General features: G+C 39.6%; 2 protein-coding genes across 3 annotated transcripts in view; one reads left to right on the top strand and one right to left on the bottom strand.

Moving 5' to 3' along the window:
- The window catches only part of PDHX (pyruvate dehydrogenase complex component X), a 33079-nt gene extending 30802 nt beyond the window's left edge, over positions 1-2277 (bottom strand). The window contains exon 1 of the mRNA XM_041481121.1: positions 2157-2277. The gene's annotated coding sequence lies outside the window, so the exon portion shown is untranslated. The remainder of the gene's footprint in view (positions 1-2156) is intronic.
- Positions 2278-2480: 203 nt separating this feature from the next.
- Positions 2481-15664, top strand: LOC121360937 (APAF1 interacting protein). 2 transcript variants are annotated; one of them, XM_041481122.1, is made up of 9 exons: positions 2481-2706; positions 3850-3903; positions 4922-5022; positions 7987-8035; positions 9355-9472; positions 10519-10654; positions 13260-13427; positions 13962-14084; positions 15223-15664. In XM_041481122.1, exons 1-8 carry the CDS (start codon positions 2602-2604, stop codon positions 14059-14061), a joined length of 831 nt encoding a protein of 276 aa, XP_041337056.1. In that variant the 5' UTR covers positions 2481-2601; the 3' UTR covers positions 14062-14084; positions 15223-15664. The 2 variants fall into 2 exon arrangements, with proteins under 2 accessions (XP_041337056.1, XP_041337057.1); XM_041481123.1 differs by lacking the exon at positions 3850-3903 and having other exon boundaries at positions 2482-2706.
- Positions 15665-17194: the final 1530 nt, after the last annotated feature.

Raw genomic sequence — 17194 nt, 5'->3', positions numbered from 1 at the left:
GACACTTTTTAACTGTGGAGCCTGGCAACATTTCTGCTGCCTTCCCTCTCTATGAAGGGATTCAATGCATATTTAACCTGTCCCACCAGAAAGATATTTCATAACTTCCTACACACACTCTGCAGTCAGTAGAGAATTGAAAAATGTACTGCAACTTAAGACAAATGATAAGATTATGAAACAAAGAATATACTTTGTACACTTTAACATAAAGAGGTCATTCTATTCTTTTTCATCTTTCTCTGTGACCAACAAGCTAAGAATTCCATTCTGAATTAATTGCTTTAATTATGCAAAACAGCCTTTCCTCTACCGGCACCACAAAAGGACAGAAACATAGGAACAAACAAAAGATTCTTGTGAGGTGATAAACTAGATCCACATGAACCAATACTTCAAACAGCGGCTTTTTCAGAAGCAGAAAAGCAGAGAAATAAAAGTAAAGCTAAAGTAAAATTTACTTAAATTTGCATTGACAAACTAGGAACCAGGGGTGAGTTTGATGCCCAAATGAGCTGTATTTTACCAGAGAAGTTATGACCTCTCCTCTTTAATTTTAGAGGCAACAATGAAGTTAAGAAAAATGGTACCACCAAAACACACACCACCTTGGAAAGCTGTAAGTACACTAGAAGGGTTGAATGAGGAAAGCCTGAATGAGTTAAAGATGTGATCTATCCACCCTAATGCTTTAAAGCTTACTGTAAGGAATTAAAAGATACTAGTCATTTGCATATCCAAATTTAGAAATTTAACTCCAGCTATATATTAAGTACTCTTAACATAAAAAACACAATATATTGTCTGGGAGAACTGCAGACAAAAGTTATTTAAGGATTTAAATAATAAGACCAATTTAGAAGTAGTTTATCATGCATTATATTATATTTGCATTCTATTATATGTAGAAAGAAGCAAGCTTTTTCTAATAAAATCTGGAAACAAATAACATTTATTTCAAGAAAGGTACAGACTTTCCTGTATCACACACAGCAGGTTTTACAAAGGAAAAGATTTTCATACTGCAAAGCAGGAAAGGCAACCAGGGCCGGAAAGAAGGGGATGTTGAGGTCTAAACCACAACTGTCTCTGAGCTGCTACTGAGTTTTATTACACAAGGTTAATTAAAACTTACTTTTTTGTAAGTGCACTTAAACCTCAAAGAGTTCAGGTACTTCATGGTTAGCATCACACCAGAACTCATGACAATGCACCTGATCATTGTTTAAATGTTTGACAAGTCGTAACTTACAGAGCAAGTAGGGAAAGATCACATTTCATTTCAGGATCTGTAACTCTTCCCACATCTCTTAGAGACAGAGGAAAACATGGAAGGGTAAATGATCTGCCCGATAATTGTGTAACAACAAACTCTTGAAAAATACATCTTGAAAGGTTGTTGTCATAACATCACACCTTGACTTCTATGTAGGAAAGGATGCTAGACATACAATTAACTAATTTTATTTTTTCCATTAAAAAATCAAATAGAATTACATAAAAGATACATCACATACTCTTCTCCAGTTACTTGAACATTACCAGGAGAGTAAGGTGACAGAAATGTGGTGGAACTACCAAACAACCAAATAAACTTCCTTTTCCAGTGCTTAGCTATACTTCCACCGGGAAAACACATTCCTGTTTTCAATGGTGAGAACTTTTTCCCTATCGACAACGAAATATTTTCATACTTGAAGGCTTAATTTTATTTTCCTCTGTAGATTTCAGTTGTTTCCTTTCCAGACCTTTAACAATTCTCACATCTCTCCGAGTTCTCCCAGCAGCCCCTCCGTGCCTTCAGCAGCTGCAGAGGCCCAGGCAAACACAGCCCGCGCAGGGCGCTCACCCAGCAGCGCCCCGGGGCCCCTCTCAGCTTGTGTCCTGCTCCGATTTTCACCGGCAATAAACTCCACTAATATCCCCAAATCGAGTCTGCTCTGCCCATGACAGTAATCGCCCACTGGTTTCTCCCTATCCTTACCTCAACACATGAGCCTTCTGCTATATTTTGTCTCCCCTGCCCATGTGCGGAGGGCAGCTACAGAGGAGCTTCGCGGGTGCCGGACATCCAGCCAGGGTCAACGCACCGCAACCACCCGCTCTCAACCTTCCCTCCGCCCCACGTCCTCGCAGGGCACCAGCCCGCCACTCACCCAGCAGCTCCCAGGTGCCGTGCAGGTGTCTCCATCCCGCTCGGGCGGGCAGGGAGAGCCCCGCGCCCAGCGCCGAGCGCCCGGCCCGCAGCAGCCGCGCTCAGCCACAGGGACGCCGCCATCTTCCCCCCGCCCCCCGACCGCGCCGGGGCTGCCCCGCTGACTGCCTGAGCAGAAATAACCGGGCACGCCCGCAGCGCCGGGGAGCGGCTCCGGCGAGCCCCCGCGCCCCGCCCGCCCCTCCGCGGCACCTGCCGTGGGATTGGCCGCCTCGATCGCCCCAGGCATGGGCAAAGGCAATAGCGCGGCCGCCCGCGCCCCGCCTGCTGTTCGTCCCGGGGCGCGCCCGCATCTCCTGTAGTCCCTGCCGGCTCCCGGCTCGGGGGGAGACAGCGGCCTCTCCATCCCATCCGCCGGGGCTCGGGTCGGTGCCCACGCCCGCGGGATGCCCAGCGCTCCGCAGGCGCCCGCGCGGCCGCCCAAAGAAGCCCCCGAGCAAGGACCCCGCGCTGGCCGCGCCATGGCGGCCGCCGGCGGGGACGCGGCGCAGGTAACGGGGCCGGGGGGCGGCGGGGCCCGCCACCGCTCCGAGAGCCGCCCCATCGCGGGGCCGGGGCTGCTCTTGAACCGTGCTAATTGGCCGGCAGCTTCGCAGCTGCAATTAGGAGGGAGGCTCTGGGAGTACTGGTGGATGGCAAGCTGACTGTGAGCTGGCAGCGAGCCCTGGCGGCCGGGAGGAAATTCAGGCAGCAAGAAGCAGGCGGAGCCAGTGTCCGGCTTTCCAGGAGCAATGTTCATAAGCTAAAACACGAGTTCCACCTCAACACGGGGATGAACTTCTTTACCCTGAGGCTGGCAGAGCACTGGAATAGGCTGCCCAAGGGAGTCGGGGAGTTTCCCTCTGGAAACATTCAAAACCCAGCTGGAGGCTTTCCTGTGTCACCTGCTCATGGCGACCCTGCCTGGGCAGGGGATTGCACTGAATTGTCTCCAAAGGTCTCTTCCAACCCTCGCTGCTTTGTGCGCCTATATAAACGTGTTATAAAATTCAGTACAGTTTCCAAAACGTTGCCAGCTGTCAGTCTGGCAGCATATACAGGACTGGTGGCTCTTCTTGTGTTCACTGGGGTTAAGTTTGTATTGTGATTTGGTTTTCTTTTGGTTTTTTGAATTGGTCTTTGATTGGGGTTTTATGTATCATCACAACCAGAACATGAGCTGGCAGTGCTGTGCTTCATCAGACATTGAGCATATGGAGGCATTGCCTGGGCAAGGCTCAGGACACCTCTCCAGTTTGTGTGTGACACTGGTGGAGAGACCAGCCCAAGTTTCAAACCCAGCAAGGGCTGACAGCAGGGAGATGGGAGGCTGATAATGTGGCTTGTCAGGAAAGTGGGAAAGAATCCAGTTCGTCATAAACAAAACAGAGCAAAAAAAAGAGCAGCAGATTGAGTTGTTGTAATTCATAAAACATCGTCACAGAGGTGAGAGGGAAGACCATCTCCTGCATGTCCATCATCTTTGGTAAGAGAGAGCAGATTTGTGACTCGCTGTCACTGGAGGTTGCAAAGATGAGGTTGGAGTAGGAGATTCCAAACGTTGTCAAACGTGCCCCAGGCTGCCATTTCCAGTAATTCACCTTCCCATCCCCACTGCCTCGTGCTCCTGTTCCCTGCTGCCTCCCCACCCTTAGCTCTGCAAGTCCAACACCACCTGGAAGCACTTCTTTCTAAACATCTCAGCAAAGGTATTGGCACCAAGCAGCCACCTGCCTGCTGTTTTTGCTGTGTGCTGCTTTGGCTTTGGCGCTCTCTATTCTGTTAGTGTTGACAAAATACTTCCCCCGCAGTGTGGATTCTTGCTGCTAAACAAAGTATTTTTGTTGGGAATGTTTTTCATGGGCATTAATGACCGAGGTGAGCAGTAGGGCAGCTAATCATTTGTCCTTTTAGAAAAACTTTTCAAGCTTCTAGTTGCTGCAATTAAAAAAAAAAAAAAAAAAAAAAGAATCCTACATAAAAGCAGCTTTTTTACTGTGGTAATGTAGGTAGAAACATTACCTCTGACACCAGAGATACCTTTGGTTAATATATAGATATGGATATTAAAGTAATAAACAATGGAATATGGAAAAAATACAAGATTTTTTGTCCTTCTAAAGAAATATTTTAATAATGCAATTTGCTTTCTGACTCAACTGCATGTAAAGTAACTTTGTGTAGTAAAAATGTAGGATTGTAAAGTTCATAAAATAATTTGCATATATTTTCTGTGGTATTTTTGAGTGCTGTTTAAAATGTTTATTGACTAATAAAGTCTGTTCTACTGAAATTTGTAAATCAAGCAAAATAAACCTACAGAAAAACTGATTTAATAGGAAAACTATTAGTCAAGCTTTTAAAAATTGAAAATGTTAGATGCATTTATTTTCCCTTTTTTTGTGCAATAGTCCATAACATAATCCTGCTGGTGTAATATATGTGGGCCACTGCACTCAAATAAATTTTAGGTGAGACCTTTCCTGTGAAGGATAGTCAGACTTGCACCTTATTTGGGGTTTTGTTTGTTTCAAGGTGTGATGTCCCTCGCAGAGCATAAAGGGCAATGTGTAAACATGCAATTATTTTGTAATTGAAATTCATTACCATAAATTAGACCATTTTGCTGTAGAATGAAAGTACTAATCCTTTAAACTCAGTTTGAGAGCATGAATTCTTAAGTTTGATGTGTTTCTGATGGTTTTTCTTTTATTTATTTATTTGTAGGATGGGTTACATCCAAGGCATCTTATCCCAGAGCTTTGCAGACTGTTTTATGGTTTAGGCTGGGTAACAGGAACTGGTGGAGGAATCAGCTTGAAACATGGGTAAGTAATGATGAAAGAGAGATAATGTGGTGGGAGAGAGGCTGGCTGTGTTCAGTAGTTGGTGAGGGCATTTCAGTTCCATGAGAAATGTTTGAAAGTCAAGAGTGAGCAAGAAGTTAAAGGGGGAAATGAGCAGTATTCCAAAATTAACCATATAGGAGGAAGGTGAATAGTCTGAATTAATCATTGCAGACCCTTCAATGGGGAGAGACAACTTCAGAGAGTGACCTTATCCTGTCCTTTGTTTAAGGCAGATGAATTGCCTTTAAAGAACAACGTGTTCCCCCTTTGCATTTCACTGACTGTGGAATTTAGAGTGGGTTACATCAGGCACACAGCTTTCAAATGCCTGTGGTTAAATAAGATCAGTCTCACCCTGAATGTATTTTACAGGCCAGATATTTCCTCTAAGCAGGAAATTACTATTCCACTGAGGTAATTTCTAAGGAGACAAATACTTTATCTATAATTAAAGCACAACAAGTAACAACAATTTTTGGTCTGTGTCTCCTACGAAGAAGCACAGGGTTTTAATTTGCCTGTCTCCTGCCTATTCATAATCCCCAATCCTTTTAGTGGGAACAGAGCTCCTCTCAGTGGCCACTGAAAAAAAGATAAGTCCTCATTCTGCGAAGAGCCTTGCACAGTGCCTGCAATTCTGTACCCAGTCACAAGGTTGTGACACGATCTTGAAAGGATCTGACCTCGCATTTTTCTGGTATACACTTGCATTTATGCACAGACAGCCTAAACTATTCAAAGATGTATTTTTTGTATATATATATATATATGTATATGTATATATATGTATATATGAATAAAATATAATTCTTCACTGATAATTCATACATATATATATATATATGAATAAAAAACCCTAAATGCTCATACTTGAGCTGTTTGGACTTTGTGCAGGTCATTTCACCTCCCTGATTGATTTTGCAAGCAAAGCCACAACAGTAATAATAATGAGATGAATGAAAAGAGGATAAATTCTGTGGGAAGATCTTTCTAGCACTGATTTGTCATCAGTACCTAAATGTAGCCTATTTTCTTTGTCATCCCAGTGCAGCTCCTGTTGGTTTTGGCAAGACAAATAACATTATCAGAGAGTGCACTAATATAGTTTTCCTTAGTAGTTTTATAGCTTGTTTACTTGGCATTGTTAAAAAGGAAAATGTAAAAGAACAGCTGAAATTTGATTCAAATATAACAACTGTTTTTACCAGGTAATCACAATCAGCCTTACTCACTGTGCAGTTCATGTCAACTATCAAGGAAAAAAAAAAATGCCAATTTGGACTTGGAATAGCATATTGAAAACGGATGTAGAATTCTTTGTGGGGTATCTTGTATTTGAAGACTTTGTTTAATCATCAGATTAAATACAGACTTTATTTAATCATCAGATTTTCTCTTTCTGATTAAGTTCTAAAAAATAAAAAAATCTAGTTTAAGAAAAATTGTGTGTCTGTCATAAGTAACCGAGTTTACCACTTGATTTCTTATCTTTCTCAAGCAAATGAATCAAAACTAAATTAATGCAATGCCAGAAATGTTAATTCTTGAATGTCAAAAATTACAAATATGATAAAGCCGCATTTTTCTGTGCTTCACAGACATTTTACCACTATGAATAGTACATCATCTTAAGAGTTTTATTTTTGGAAGAATTAAAATAATGCAATTGTTTAGATGGGTAAAAATCCTTAATATCATCGAGTGTCCAACCATAAACCTACCACTGCCAAGTTCTCCACTAAACCACATTCCTAAGCACCATGCCTAAATGTCTTCTAAAAACTTCCAGAGATGGTGAGCCAACTGCTTTCCTGAGCAGTCTGTCCAACACTTGGTAACCCTTTCAGTGAAGAAATTTTTCCTAATGTCCAATTTAAAACTCTCCTGATGTAAATTGAGGTAATTTCCTCTTGTTGTGTCACTGGTTACCTGGCAGAAGAGACCAACCTCATCTTGCTACAGCCTCCTTTCAGGCAGTTGTAGAGAGCAGTGAGGTCTCCCCTGAGCCTCCTTTTCTGCTGGTTAAACAACACCAGCTCCCTCAGCTGCTCCTCACAAGACTTGTGCTCCAGACCCTTTCCCAGCTCCAATTCTCTAGTCCAGAACTACAAAGATCCCATGGTCCATCATAGGAAATGTGTCTGTAACGTGACTAACTATTCACTAGATGTCTCTGTGCTCCTGAATTTAGTACGTGACTGCTGAAGCCAAATAGTGATTGCAATTCAGAGAGAGAATATAGTTGGGGTTTTTGTGCTAATAATGAAAATAATGCAGTATCATCTTGAAATCATTTTAGTTTCAGTCAGTTTTTACAGTTTTTTGTTCATGTAGTCCTTGCAAGAAGTGATGCACTTCTACTTAAATTTCAGTCATTTAATTGCACTGAATTAGTGCTATCTCTTTATCAACATAACTAAACATGGAACTGCACTAAAAACCTAACCCGCACAGTTAAAAAAAAAAAGTACTTACAATGTTGAATGTTACAGATAATTATTACTGTTTAAAGATAGTTTATGGATTTTTATGTAATGGTTTTGTCACCTGCCTTGTCACAGATCAGTATCTCTTTGCAATTTCTCATTTAATTTTTATTCTGAATTCTAGGAATTTGAGTTTGAGTTGCTGCAGGGAGAGGCTGTTTTTCTTTGTTGGAAAAATAAGGCTGCACTTCTTACATGTGTTTCTGATATCTGTCAAGTTGAAAGCAGGTTTTTGTACCCCTGCAAATTAAAGATTTATTTGCCCTTGTACAATTTGGTTCTATTTTGAAAACTGTCTACCTGTCAATGTATGGGAAGAACAAGAAAGTTTTTAAATTGTAAGGGTCGAGATTTGCTATTTCCTTTTCAGTGGCTCAAGAACTCGAATGCCTGTGCAGTGGAAACAGTCATTGCTCAGCTGTGTTTACTGATTTTTCTCATCTGCAACTTTTCCTAGGGATGAAATATACATTGCTCCTTCAGGAGTCCAAAAGGAAAGAATACAGGTGTGTTATACTGTACTTTTTACCTCAGAGCTCATTTGAGATGGAGGAAACTGTCTTTGTTTAGAGTTTCATTTTTCCTTATGTGGAGTTACACACTTCTGATACTGTTAACTACGTACTGAAACAACTGCTGATGTCTCCCAGTACTCCACTATCATAGCAAGCCAGTATGTGTTTCAGTGGCCAGTGTAGATTAGTCTTGATGTTCTCCTTGCTTTAAATTAACACAAAGCAGCATGAGAGTGGAGCATTACTCCAGTCCAGCTTTATTCTTTGTCAGGCTTGGTTGACTAGACCTGTCTGGCTACAGTTTCAAGTTACCCACGTGAATAGACATTAACACCTCATTGCTGTTTATTTTCGTTTGAGTGATTGCAAATATTTGTCTTGATATTCTCAGTAAATAACTGGGCTCTCCCCATGAAAAGGTGACTTTGTCTCTCTGTCTGCTTTCCAAAAAAACCCAAAAATTAAGAGGAGGGGGGAACGGTAAATGATACCTGATTTATGACAGCAGGAACTCCCCCAGAATAGAGTAATACATGGAAAGGATTTGTCATCTCATAAATCTGAGGATAAATACACTGAGGACTGAAAGGAATTTCTTCACTGATAGAAACTTGGGGTCTTAGAGCAGCGTTTGCTGGGGATGTGGAGAAGTAAGGCAGGCAGAGGTATGTAAGATAACCACAATGCTCTGGGCTGTGCTTGCAGTAATAGAGGATTAAGCACAGTCAGTGAGGCAATCTCCTGTAATCGTATTTTCTGCTGGTTTTTAAAATAACATTACAATTTTACTACTATCCTGAACAATTCTTTGTACTCTTATGAATAGGTAATTGATGCAAATGTAACATTCATGTAAAGCTATTAAAAGCAAAGTTTAAAAAGAAATAGTTCTACAAGTTAAATGTATTATTTTTAACTTATGTTGTTTGTTGGCTCTTTTAAGTGGGGAAAGAAAAGTACATCTACATTTCTTATTTTGAATCAGTGACTCCTTTTCCTTTTGATCTATTGTTATTACTGAGCTACACTCTCTCCTTTCTGAGAAAATTGTAGTTTTACAAATATCTGCATGGCATCAGTCTGAGGAAAAAGAGTACCTAATACTGATTTCCATTACACAATGTTGGTAAGTGCTATTAGAAGCTGGAATAAATGTGGAGCATTACAGCACTTTTACAAAGTTCAAATCACATTCTGTATTAAATACGTGGTTTGTATATATTTTTTTCCCTAGAGGGAAAGCAAAACTATTTGAGGTTAAGTATCAAACAAAACTATCACAGATCAAAATAATTTCTTCTTTCTTACAGCCAGAAGATATGTTTGTTTGTGACATGAATGAACAGGACATCAGTGGTCCTCCACTTCACAAGAAACTAAAGAAAAGCCAGTGCACACCTCTTTTTATGAATGCCTACACTATGAGAGGTATGTAGCAATGTTTGCAGTTCAGCAGTGACTGAAACACTGTATATGTACATCCACAAAATTGCTATTCAGCACCATATTCTTTATACATAGAAAGTTACAATGAAATAAACATGAAACTATAAAATAAATTGATTTACAAAGGTATATATACAGTGGGATATAATCCATACTAACATCCTGTCAGTATCACTTGGAATTTAATCCTCTCTTGTAGCTGTGCCTGTGATCATGTTGTCAGCACTGATTTTTAGTGCAGAATATTGGTAGGTTGCAGGGGAAGCCTGGGATTACAGCAGTTTTACATCAGTGGTTTTGCCAATTCAGTTGTTAGTTTAAATCCTTTTGCATCCGTTGCATGAGATTAACAGTTATAAAATAGGGATATGTGAAAACAGTACGAAACTTTTCTTCTGCAGGTAGACAGCAATAGAGAGCTTTTGATGTTGTGTAAAATTTACTCTGTTATTTTAGAAAGGATTTAGGGAGTCTCTTCTGGTCTTCCTGCGCAAGCAGCTTACATGTGTCCTCAAGGAATAACAACACAGCATCTTTATAAGTAAATTGTGATTACTGTCTACCTGTCTTTCCATCATGACACAATAAGATGATGAATTTTTTTTCAGAGAATCAGCAGATAATTGAGGAAAACAAAGTAAAAGGCTTTAAACTTTCATTTAACAAATAAGTTTGGGAATTCTTTATAACCTCAGAACTCTGATAAAATTAAGAGTGTCTCAGTCATTGTAGTATGTAAAGAAATGTACAAGTAGTGTTTCTGCTTGAATTTATACAAGCAGTGTCTCTCCTGGAATGTGTCACTAACTGAAGGTTAACACGACTGTCCTAAGACAATCCATAATTATCCCTTATATGTGTATTTACCTCATACCTTCATTTAGGTTGCTGTATATTTTTTCCTCTCATACAGCAGATCAACATTTGCTAAGATGCCTAATCAAAGGAAATGAATCTAGTATGTGAATACAATTTTCTTAACAGAGACATTTAAAAATTTATTCTAAATTTTCTTTTTCTCTTCCTAGGGGCAGGCGCAGTCATCCATACACATTCCAAGGCTGCTGTTATGGCTACCCTTCTTTACCCAGGAAGTGAGTTCTCTATTACCCATCAGGAGATGATCAAAGGAATCCAGAAGTGTACTTCAGGAGGCTATTACAGGTACTTCTCTATATTTAGGAAAAGAGGTGTGATGTTTGATCATTTGTTTTGATATTTCAGCATAATTCGTTTTGTATTGATATTTCAGCAATATCAATACAAGTAATTTGAGTTATATACTTGAAAGTGTATAATACAAGGTATTAAGAATAAGAAGTAAAAAGACCTCTGGAATGAATGAGTCACCACTGGCTTTCTGTAAGATTTGAAGCCTGTGTAAGAGATCTGAGATAAAATCTTGTAATGCCAAGGCTGCTGTGGTCTGTTGAGCTACAGGAAGAAGCCACATAAAGAGCTACATCCTGAGATGTTACCACATCTGTACAGCATTCAGCTGAAGCTGGAGCCAGCCAGCACCAGGTTGGATTGATAGCATGTACAAACTACATTTGGGTGGACTTCACATATCACTGCCTGTGCTAGTTTAGGGCATGTTAAGAGAGTAGAGGATTTCAGATTTACTTGACAGAGTTTGAAAGAAAATTCAGAATAAACAGCTCATTAAAGATAATGTTATTACTTTTCAAGGATGAGCTCTGAGGTAAGTGCTGAGTTATTCCAAATTATGTGTGATGGCTTGTTTTGAGGTCTCCACCCACAGAGTGTTGAACTGGGATCTGCAAACAACATTTATATAACATGTGACAAGGAGATGAGAAATTGAAATGCTAAATTCTTTCCACTTTTTGATGTTAATTTTTGTATCTAACTATTGCCCTTTGGCAAGGGAGCAAGCCATATGTGATTTTACGCCCAGGCATATTTTATTCCATTTTGGTTGACTTGCCAACTTTACTTTCTTGTCACCAATAGCATGTGCATTTTTAATGTGGTAAAAAGCAAGCCCTTGTACTCAATTGTCTAACAACATTGTTTTTTTTAAAAATCCACAGCATTTTTTTTTTATGCACTTTGAGCTCTCAAGCACTCCTAAATATTAGTCAGGAAACATCGTATTTATTGGGTTCCATACCTCCAAGTTTTCTGTGTCATTCTATTAATTTACCAGAAAGACCCAAGAAGTCAAAGTTCCAGGTTATATGGCTCATAAGCATGTCTTCATTCACACTAGACTGATTCCACTGGCTTGCCTCACACAAGTCTACCCATTGAATTCAAAAGCAAAATGGGACTTTGGATTCAAAATACAAAATGGCACTTTTCAAAAATGGGATTGCATGTTGTTTCTAGTTACGTAAATCTTTTCTGGAGGCTGTCCGGGAAAATGCTACAGATAGAATAATCAGAAGTATATGTTGGCCTAAATATGACTCCAGTGATGCCACACTAGTTTTACCTTTGATTTCCATAGAAGGAGAATTAGATCAGTAGTAAACAGGTTTGAAAGTCAGACTGTCACAAGGTATTTTACATCCATGTTTGACTAGATGTAGGCTGCTTATATTTCAATTTTAAAAAAAGATATTCCAAGTATTAAGCTCATTCAGAGTCTTCTTGACATTTTTTAGGTATTAGTTCTTGATAGAAAGCTTATGGTCCTGGTTAGGAATCAGTTATGATATTTGTAGCAGCTTCCAAGCTCAAGCAGAAAGCAGAACCTAGGAAGTCAATCCATTAACTCATTTGGTCCCATTAGTAACAGACACTCCAAGTGTAATTGCAGTGATCCAAATTTATAAGAGTCAAAGTAGAGCTTCAAATGCCCCCTCACTTTCTTCATTCACTATTTTTATAGCTTTCCTTGAGAAAGTGTCAGCATTGAGAACTGTAAGAGATGAGACTTTATCTTCAGAATATTTGATTTCAAATACAAGCTGTTGGTGCTGGGTTTTTTACCATTGCTTTCTTTCTGTGTTTCACAAAAGAAAGTACTACTAGCATCCTCATGAAATATCTATGTGATCTCAATGATAAATCTGAACCTGAACTGGGGACTTATTAAAACTGTTTAAACAAGTTTCTGCTAGTGTTAATTAAGGTTCAAACAATGCCAAATATCCCAGTCTTCCTTCAGAAGAAACTCTTAGGCAAGTTCCACTGAGTAACGTGCATCATCTTGTCTTTGGAGCTGGGGTTCTCAGGCTCTCTTAAGATCACATGTAGCCCACCAATGACTCCCATCACAGAGAATTTATTTTTCATGTGTTGACTCTACTTTCTATTTATATGCCTTAGCAGGACAATCTTCCAGGGGCTTTTTGGACTGCCTAAATTAATTTTTCTTCCGCTCTCCAGCAAACAGCTTCATTTCCTTCTATATGATATGATTCTTCTAAATAATTTCATCTGAGGTAAAACTTGTAGATGATGCCAGTACAGGATGAAAAGTTTGAAAAAGTTGTAAAGAGACCCAACTACGAAGTGATATGGGAATAAACAACTACACCTAATAGATTAAAGTGTTGTTTTCTTTTTGTGCCTGAAGTGTAGCTTGGGTATTGCCAGTGTAATATTTGTTTGGGAGTGAGAGATGTTCCTGAGAATTCCTATGCTACAGCATGACTCACAAGAGAAGAGAATAAAATCTAGTGCTGACAATTTAACATTTTACACAGTCAGAGGATAATTTCTTTCTTAGGGAAAAGTTTCATACATCCAAGCACAGGGTTTTTGAAATACATTAAGATGTCCTTTTTTTTTATAGATATGATGATACACTAGTGGTTCCTATTATTGAGAATACACCAGAAGAGAAGGATCTCAAGGAGAGGATGGCACGTGCAATGGAAAAATACCCAGACTCTTGTGCTGTCCTGGTCAGACGTCACGGTGTTTATGTATGGGGAGAGACATGGGAAAAAGCCAAAACCATGTGAGTACAGTTCAGGAATATGCTATCTCTTCTCTCAAGATCTTAATGAACTTAATGCTATGTATATTTCCAGCCCATGGACAATGATTCAGAATATTAAGGCCTCACTGCATGTATAGGGAGCTTTTGGGAATGGATTCATCCACGATTCCATTGCTTGGTTTTCCTTTCATATCAGTGCTGGCTGATAGGGTTGCCAACATTTTCCTTTCAGACAAGTCAACAAATCCCTCCTCATATGAAACATGCAAGCAATCTCTGCTTTTATATGACATCTGCCAATATTGTTTGTGTAACCCTCCCTAGTCCCAATTTTGGAATTTACCTCACCTGCTGATGGAAATGCAGCAAATCAATATTATGTAGGAAAATGGCACTTTCCATTCCTCAGCACTGGAAATAAACAATAATAGAGCTGTCCAGTCAGACTGTCACATTGGTGATAAAATCTTAAGGAAGGAAAATACTAATTTTCCTAAAACATGATAAGGCTTGAGCTTTACTTACATTGCATTTTTTCCCTATTTATTTTAGGTGTGAATGTTATGACTACTTGTTTGATATCGCAGTGCAGATGAAGCAGCACGGGCTAGATCCTTCAAAACATCCAGCAGGAGAAAATGGGATCTTGTAAATGTCAACAACATTTATGCTCAGGTGTGAATTTATCTGTAAGGATGGTTTGTTTAGAGGGAGAGACTACAGATGACACCATCACTTCAGTCTGCTTTCCCACTCAGGGAACTTCAGTATTGCTCATCTTTCCCCAGTCTGCTCTGTAACCACTGCAGTTGTGTCTATGCCTGAAATAGTGCTCCTTTTCCACACAATGCAGCAAAATATATATGTATTAATAGCTAGATATGTCCATTGGCTATTTAGTGCCAATGTACAGCATGGGGCGTGATTTCTTTTTACAACAAAATAATATCAAGCATTTCCAGAAAAGCCAATGGACTAAAAAGGCCAGAGCCTAGTGAGCTGATGTGGACAGAGATGTCTGAGCACCCACATTTGTTCTTGTGCTTGTTGGATCAGGTTTGATTTCAGACCATCTCACCAACCCAAGTGGTGGGTTGGTTGGAGGTTTTAGGGGGTTTGGTTTTTTCCTTCAGTGTGGCTGGCTTGAGTTTGACTGATTAGTGTTACCTGTTTACCTCATGTAGGAAATCACATTGACTTTCTGTTTTCTATTGTAGCAGTAATCAGTTTTGAAAGTTTTCATAAGAAATTTTTGAAGTTAAAGCCAATAGATAACATGATCAGGGTATACTTGACATGAAGGATACCTGAAACAATTCTCACATATGTGCAGCTTGGTATGGCAAAATGCAGTGGGGTAGCATAACATTTCAGAGCTGGAAAATACAAATTTGAAGGTACCAGTATTGAGATTATAAAGGAATTTCTTGACCAAAGCAGTGGTGTAATTAAACAGGATAGGCTAATGACAAATGCTTGCTCAAGCAACATGATCCCAGAAGAGACAGGGACTTGGCTCCTCAGGGTGGGCCTTTATGTCCACCCTAGAGGAGGAAGCAGTGGGGCAGGAGGTGTGCTGTCAGGGAGCCTCTGCCTTTGCAGGTGTTTAGGGTGCTGCTGCTGCCTACAGTGATGCAGACACATTGGCTGCCACACCTGAACAGGGCTACCTCATGGCCCACAAGGGCCATTCTAAAATTGCCCCTGCAGTTTTAGATAAGTTGGGCTACTGTAGTGGCATGAATATTCCTTTGCCTATTTATTGTGACAAGTTTTAGAATATTTTTGCCTTTACTTTGTTTCTCCTGTACAGGTTTCTCAGATGATGATGGGAGTTCCAGCTTTCACCCCACACTACTGAAGCCAGAAGGGGGTGCTGATCCTCAGCTGATTGACAAATGTCAGCAGGAACATTTAACTGTTAAATGCACCCAAGAATTAAAGGAGAGTTAAAAAAACCCAACTACTGAACAATCATTGCAATTTACAAGTCCTGTCGAATGCCACAGTACGAGGAATGAAAATTCAGATGCAAAAAGACTTTGAAAAACTTTGGAGAACTAATGTCACATTTTGGTTTTGTGCCTTAAAAATTCATATTTCAACAACCTGCATTTGTTGATCCTGCCCTAATGCTATGTCATTTAACTTGAAATAAATGCATTTCTGAAGGTTATTATAGCTTTTATTCTTCCAGAAAAAAGTGAGGACAGCCCCTTATTTAGAAATTAATAAAGTTTAAAGCATTGTTTGAACTGTTGATTCCTTCATACTATGTTCATGTTTATGTTTTGAGGGTTTTTTTCTTTTTTTAAAATAAGCCTGTAGCATATGTGTTTTTAAATTCTCCTAATTGTCATTATAATGAGAAGGAAATTTTATAGCATGTATTTTGTAGTTACTGAGGGACTATTCTGGGTCTTACCTTTTTCAATTCCTTCACTTTGAATAAAAGCTTTTTATGACCTCTGCTTACCACCCCCCCCCCCCCCCCACTGCCAAGGTAGATTTAATCAAACTGCTCATTAAAACACAGTCTCACCTAATTATGACACCGTCTTCTTTCAGAATCTTCTGGAATGGCCCCCTGGTGGCATCAGTGTAAGCCTCGATTGACCAATTTTCTAATTGAGTATTGAGACCTCAGTCCCAAGGGTGAACTGAGGCAGGCTATGTGCCAGCTGACCCTGGTTTCTGCTAGGGGCTGTGCATTCCCACCACTTCCCCTTCCATCATCTCTGGCACTTGTTTTGAGCTTCCATGAGGTGAATTATTTCTTCAACCTAAAATAAAACTACTGAGGGAGTGGGGGAAAAATTGTTTCAATTATTTCCTACCAAGCCGCTGATAAAAACACTGAATCAAGTCAAAGGTGCTTCCAAAGAGAACCTAGAACCAGGGCAAGAGGAGATGGCTGATGCCAGAGATGGCACACACCACTTCCCCTTTTTTCTGGGGATGACAGTTAAGGTCAGTGTTTGGTGTACCTTAGGCATGTTTGCCCCTTCCCTCTTGTACTTCTGTACCTGCAGTGTGCAACATTTAACCCTTAGGGGGACCTTGGTTATTGTGAAATAATGTTTATCACTGAATAACTACAGGTTATTTGCTATATGTTTTATTAATATGTTTTTTCATTATTAGACACTCATTTGCCAGTGGCAAATAGTTTGCAATGATTCCACATCTTCTTAGTGTATGTGGATTGTAAGAACTTGTGTGAAAATGCTGGTTTTTGGACCAGAGGGTGACTTTGGACAGGCTGCTTCACCTAAGCATAAAATATCTCTGAAGTGTGTTTAAGACTTGAGAGGTGCAGCTGACCTTAAGGGAAAGCACACTGTAATTCTCTTAGCTTTTCTTCCCTGTGGATGTACTAATAAAAACAATTCTTCATATGACAGTCCAATTAGTCTTGAAATCTAGTTGCCATTTATTTGTTGTCGCCTTTAATTCTTTATTTTAACTTTTTATTTTTGCAAAAAATAACTTTGTGTGGTATTCTGATGATAATTTCAGAATAGGTGATAATTGTATGGTTCCGTGATACTGATGTTTTGTAAGGATGAAGAACATTTTACATTTGATGTTTTTTTTGTTTTGCGTATGTAAAGACAAACCACAAAAGAACACTCACAAGGAAAGGTATTTTTTGCCAAATACACTCCTCTAGAGTTGTGTTAGTTACAATATTCACTTTCTCATGCAGCTACAATTTGCTCTGTAGCCTTTCTAAAATCTGTAAATCATCACATTTCTACAGTAGTAGTTAAGTTCTTTCATAC

The sequence above is a fragment of the Pyrgilauda ruficollis genome, unplaced genomic scaffold, assembly GCF_017590135.1.
Source record: "Pyrgilauda ruficollis isolate IOZ18807 unplaced genomic scaffold, ASM1759013v1 scaffold55, whole genome shotgun sequence".
Taxonomy (NCBI): Eukaryota; Metazoa; Chordata; class Aves; order Passeriformes; family Passeridae; genus Pyrgilauda; species Pyrgilauda ruficollis.
The sequence above is the reverse complement of the archived record's forward strand: the minus strand, read 5'-3'. Positions and strand labels throughout refer to the sequence as shown.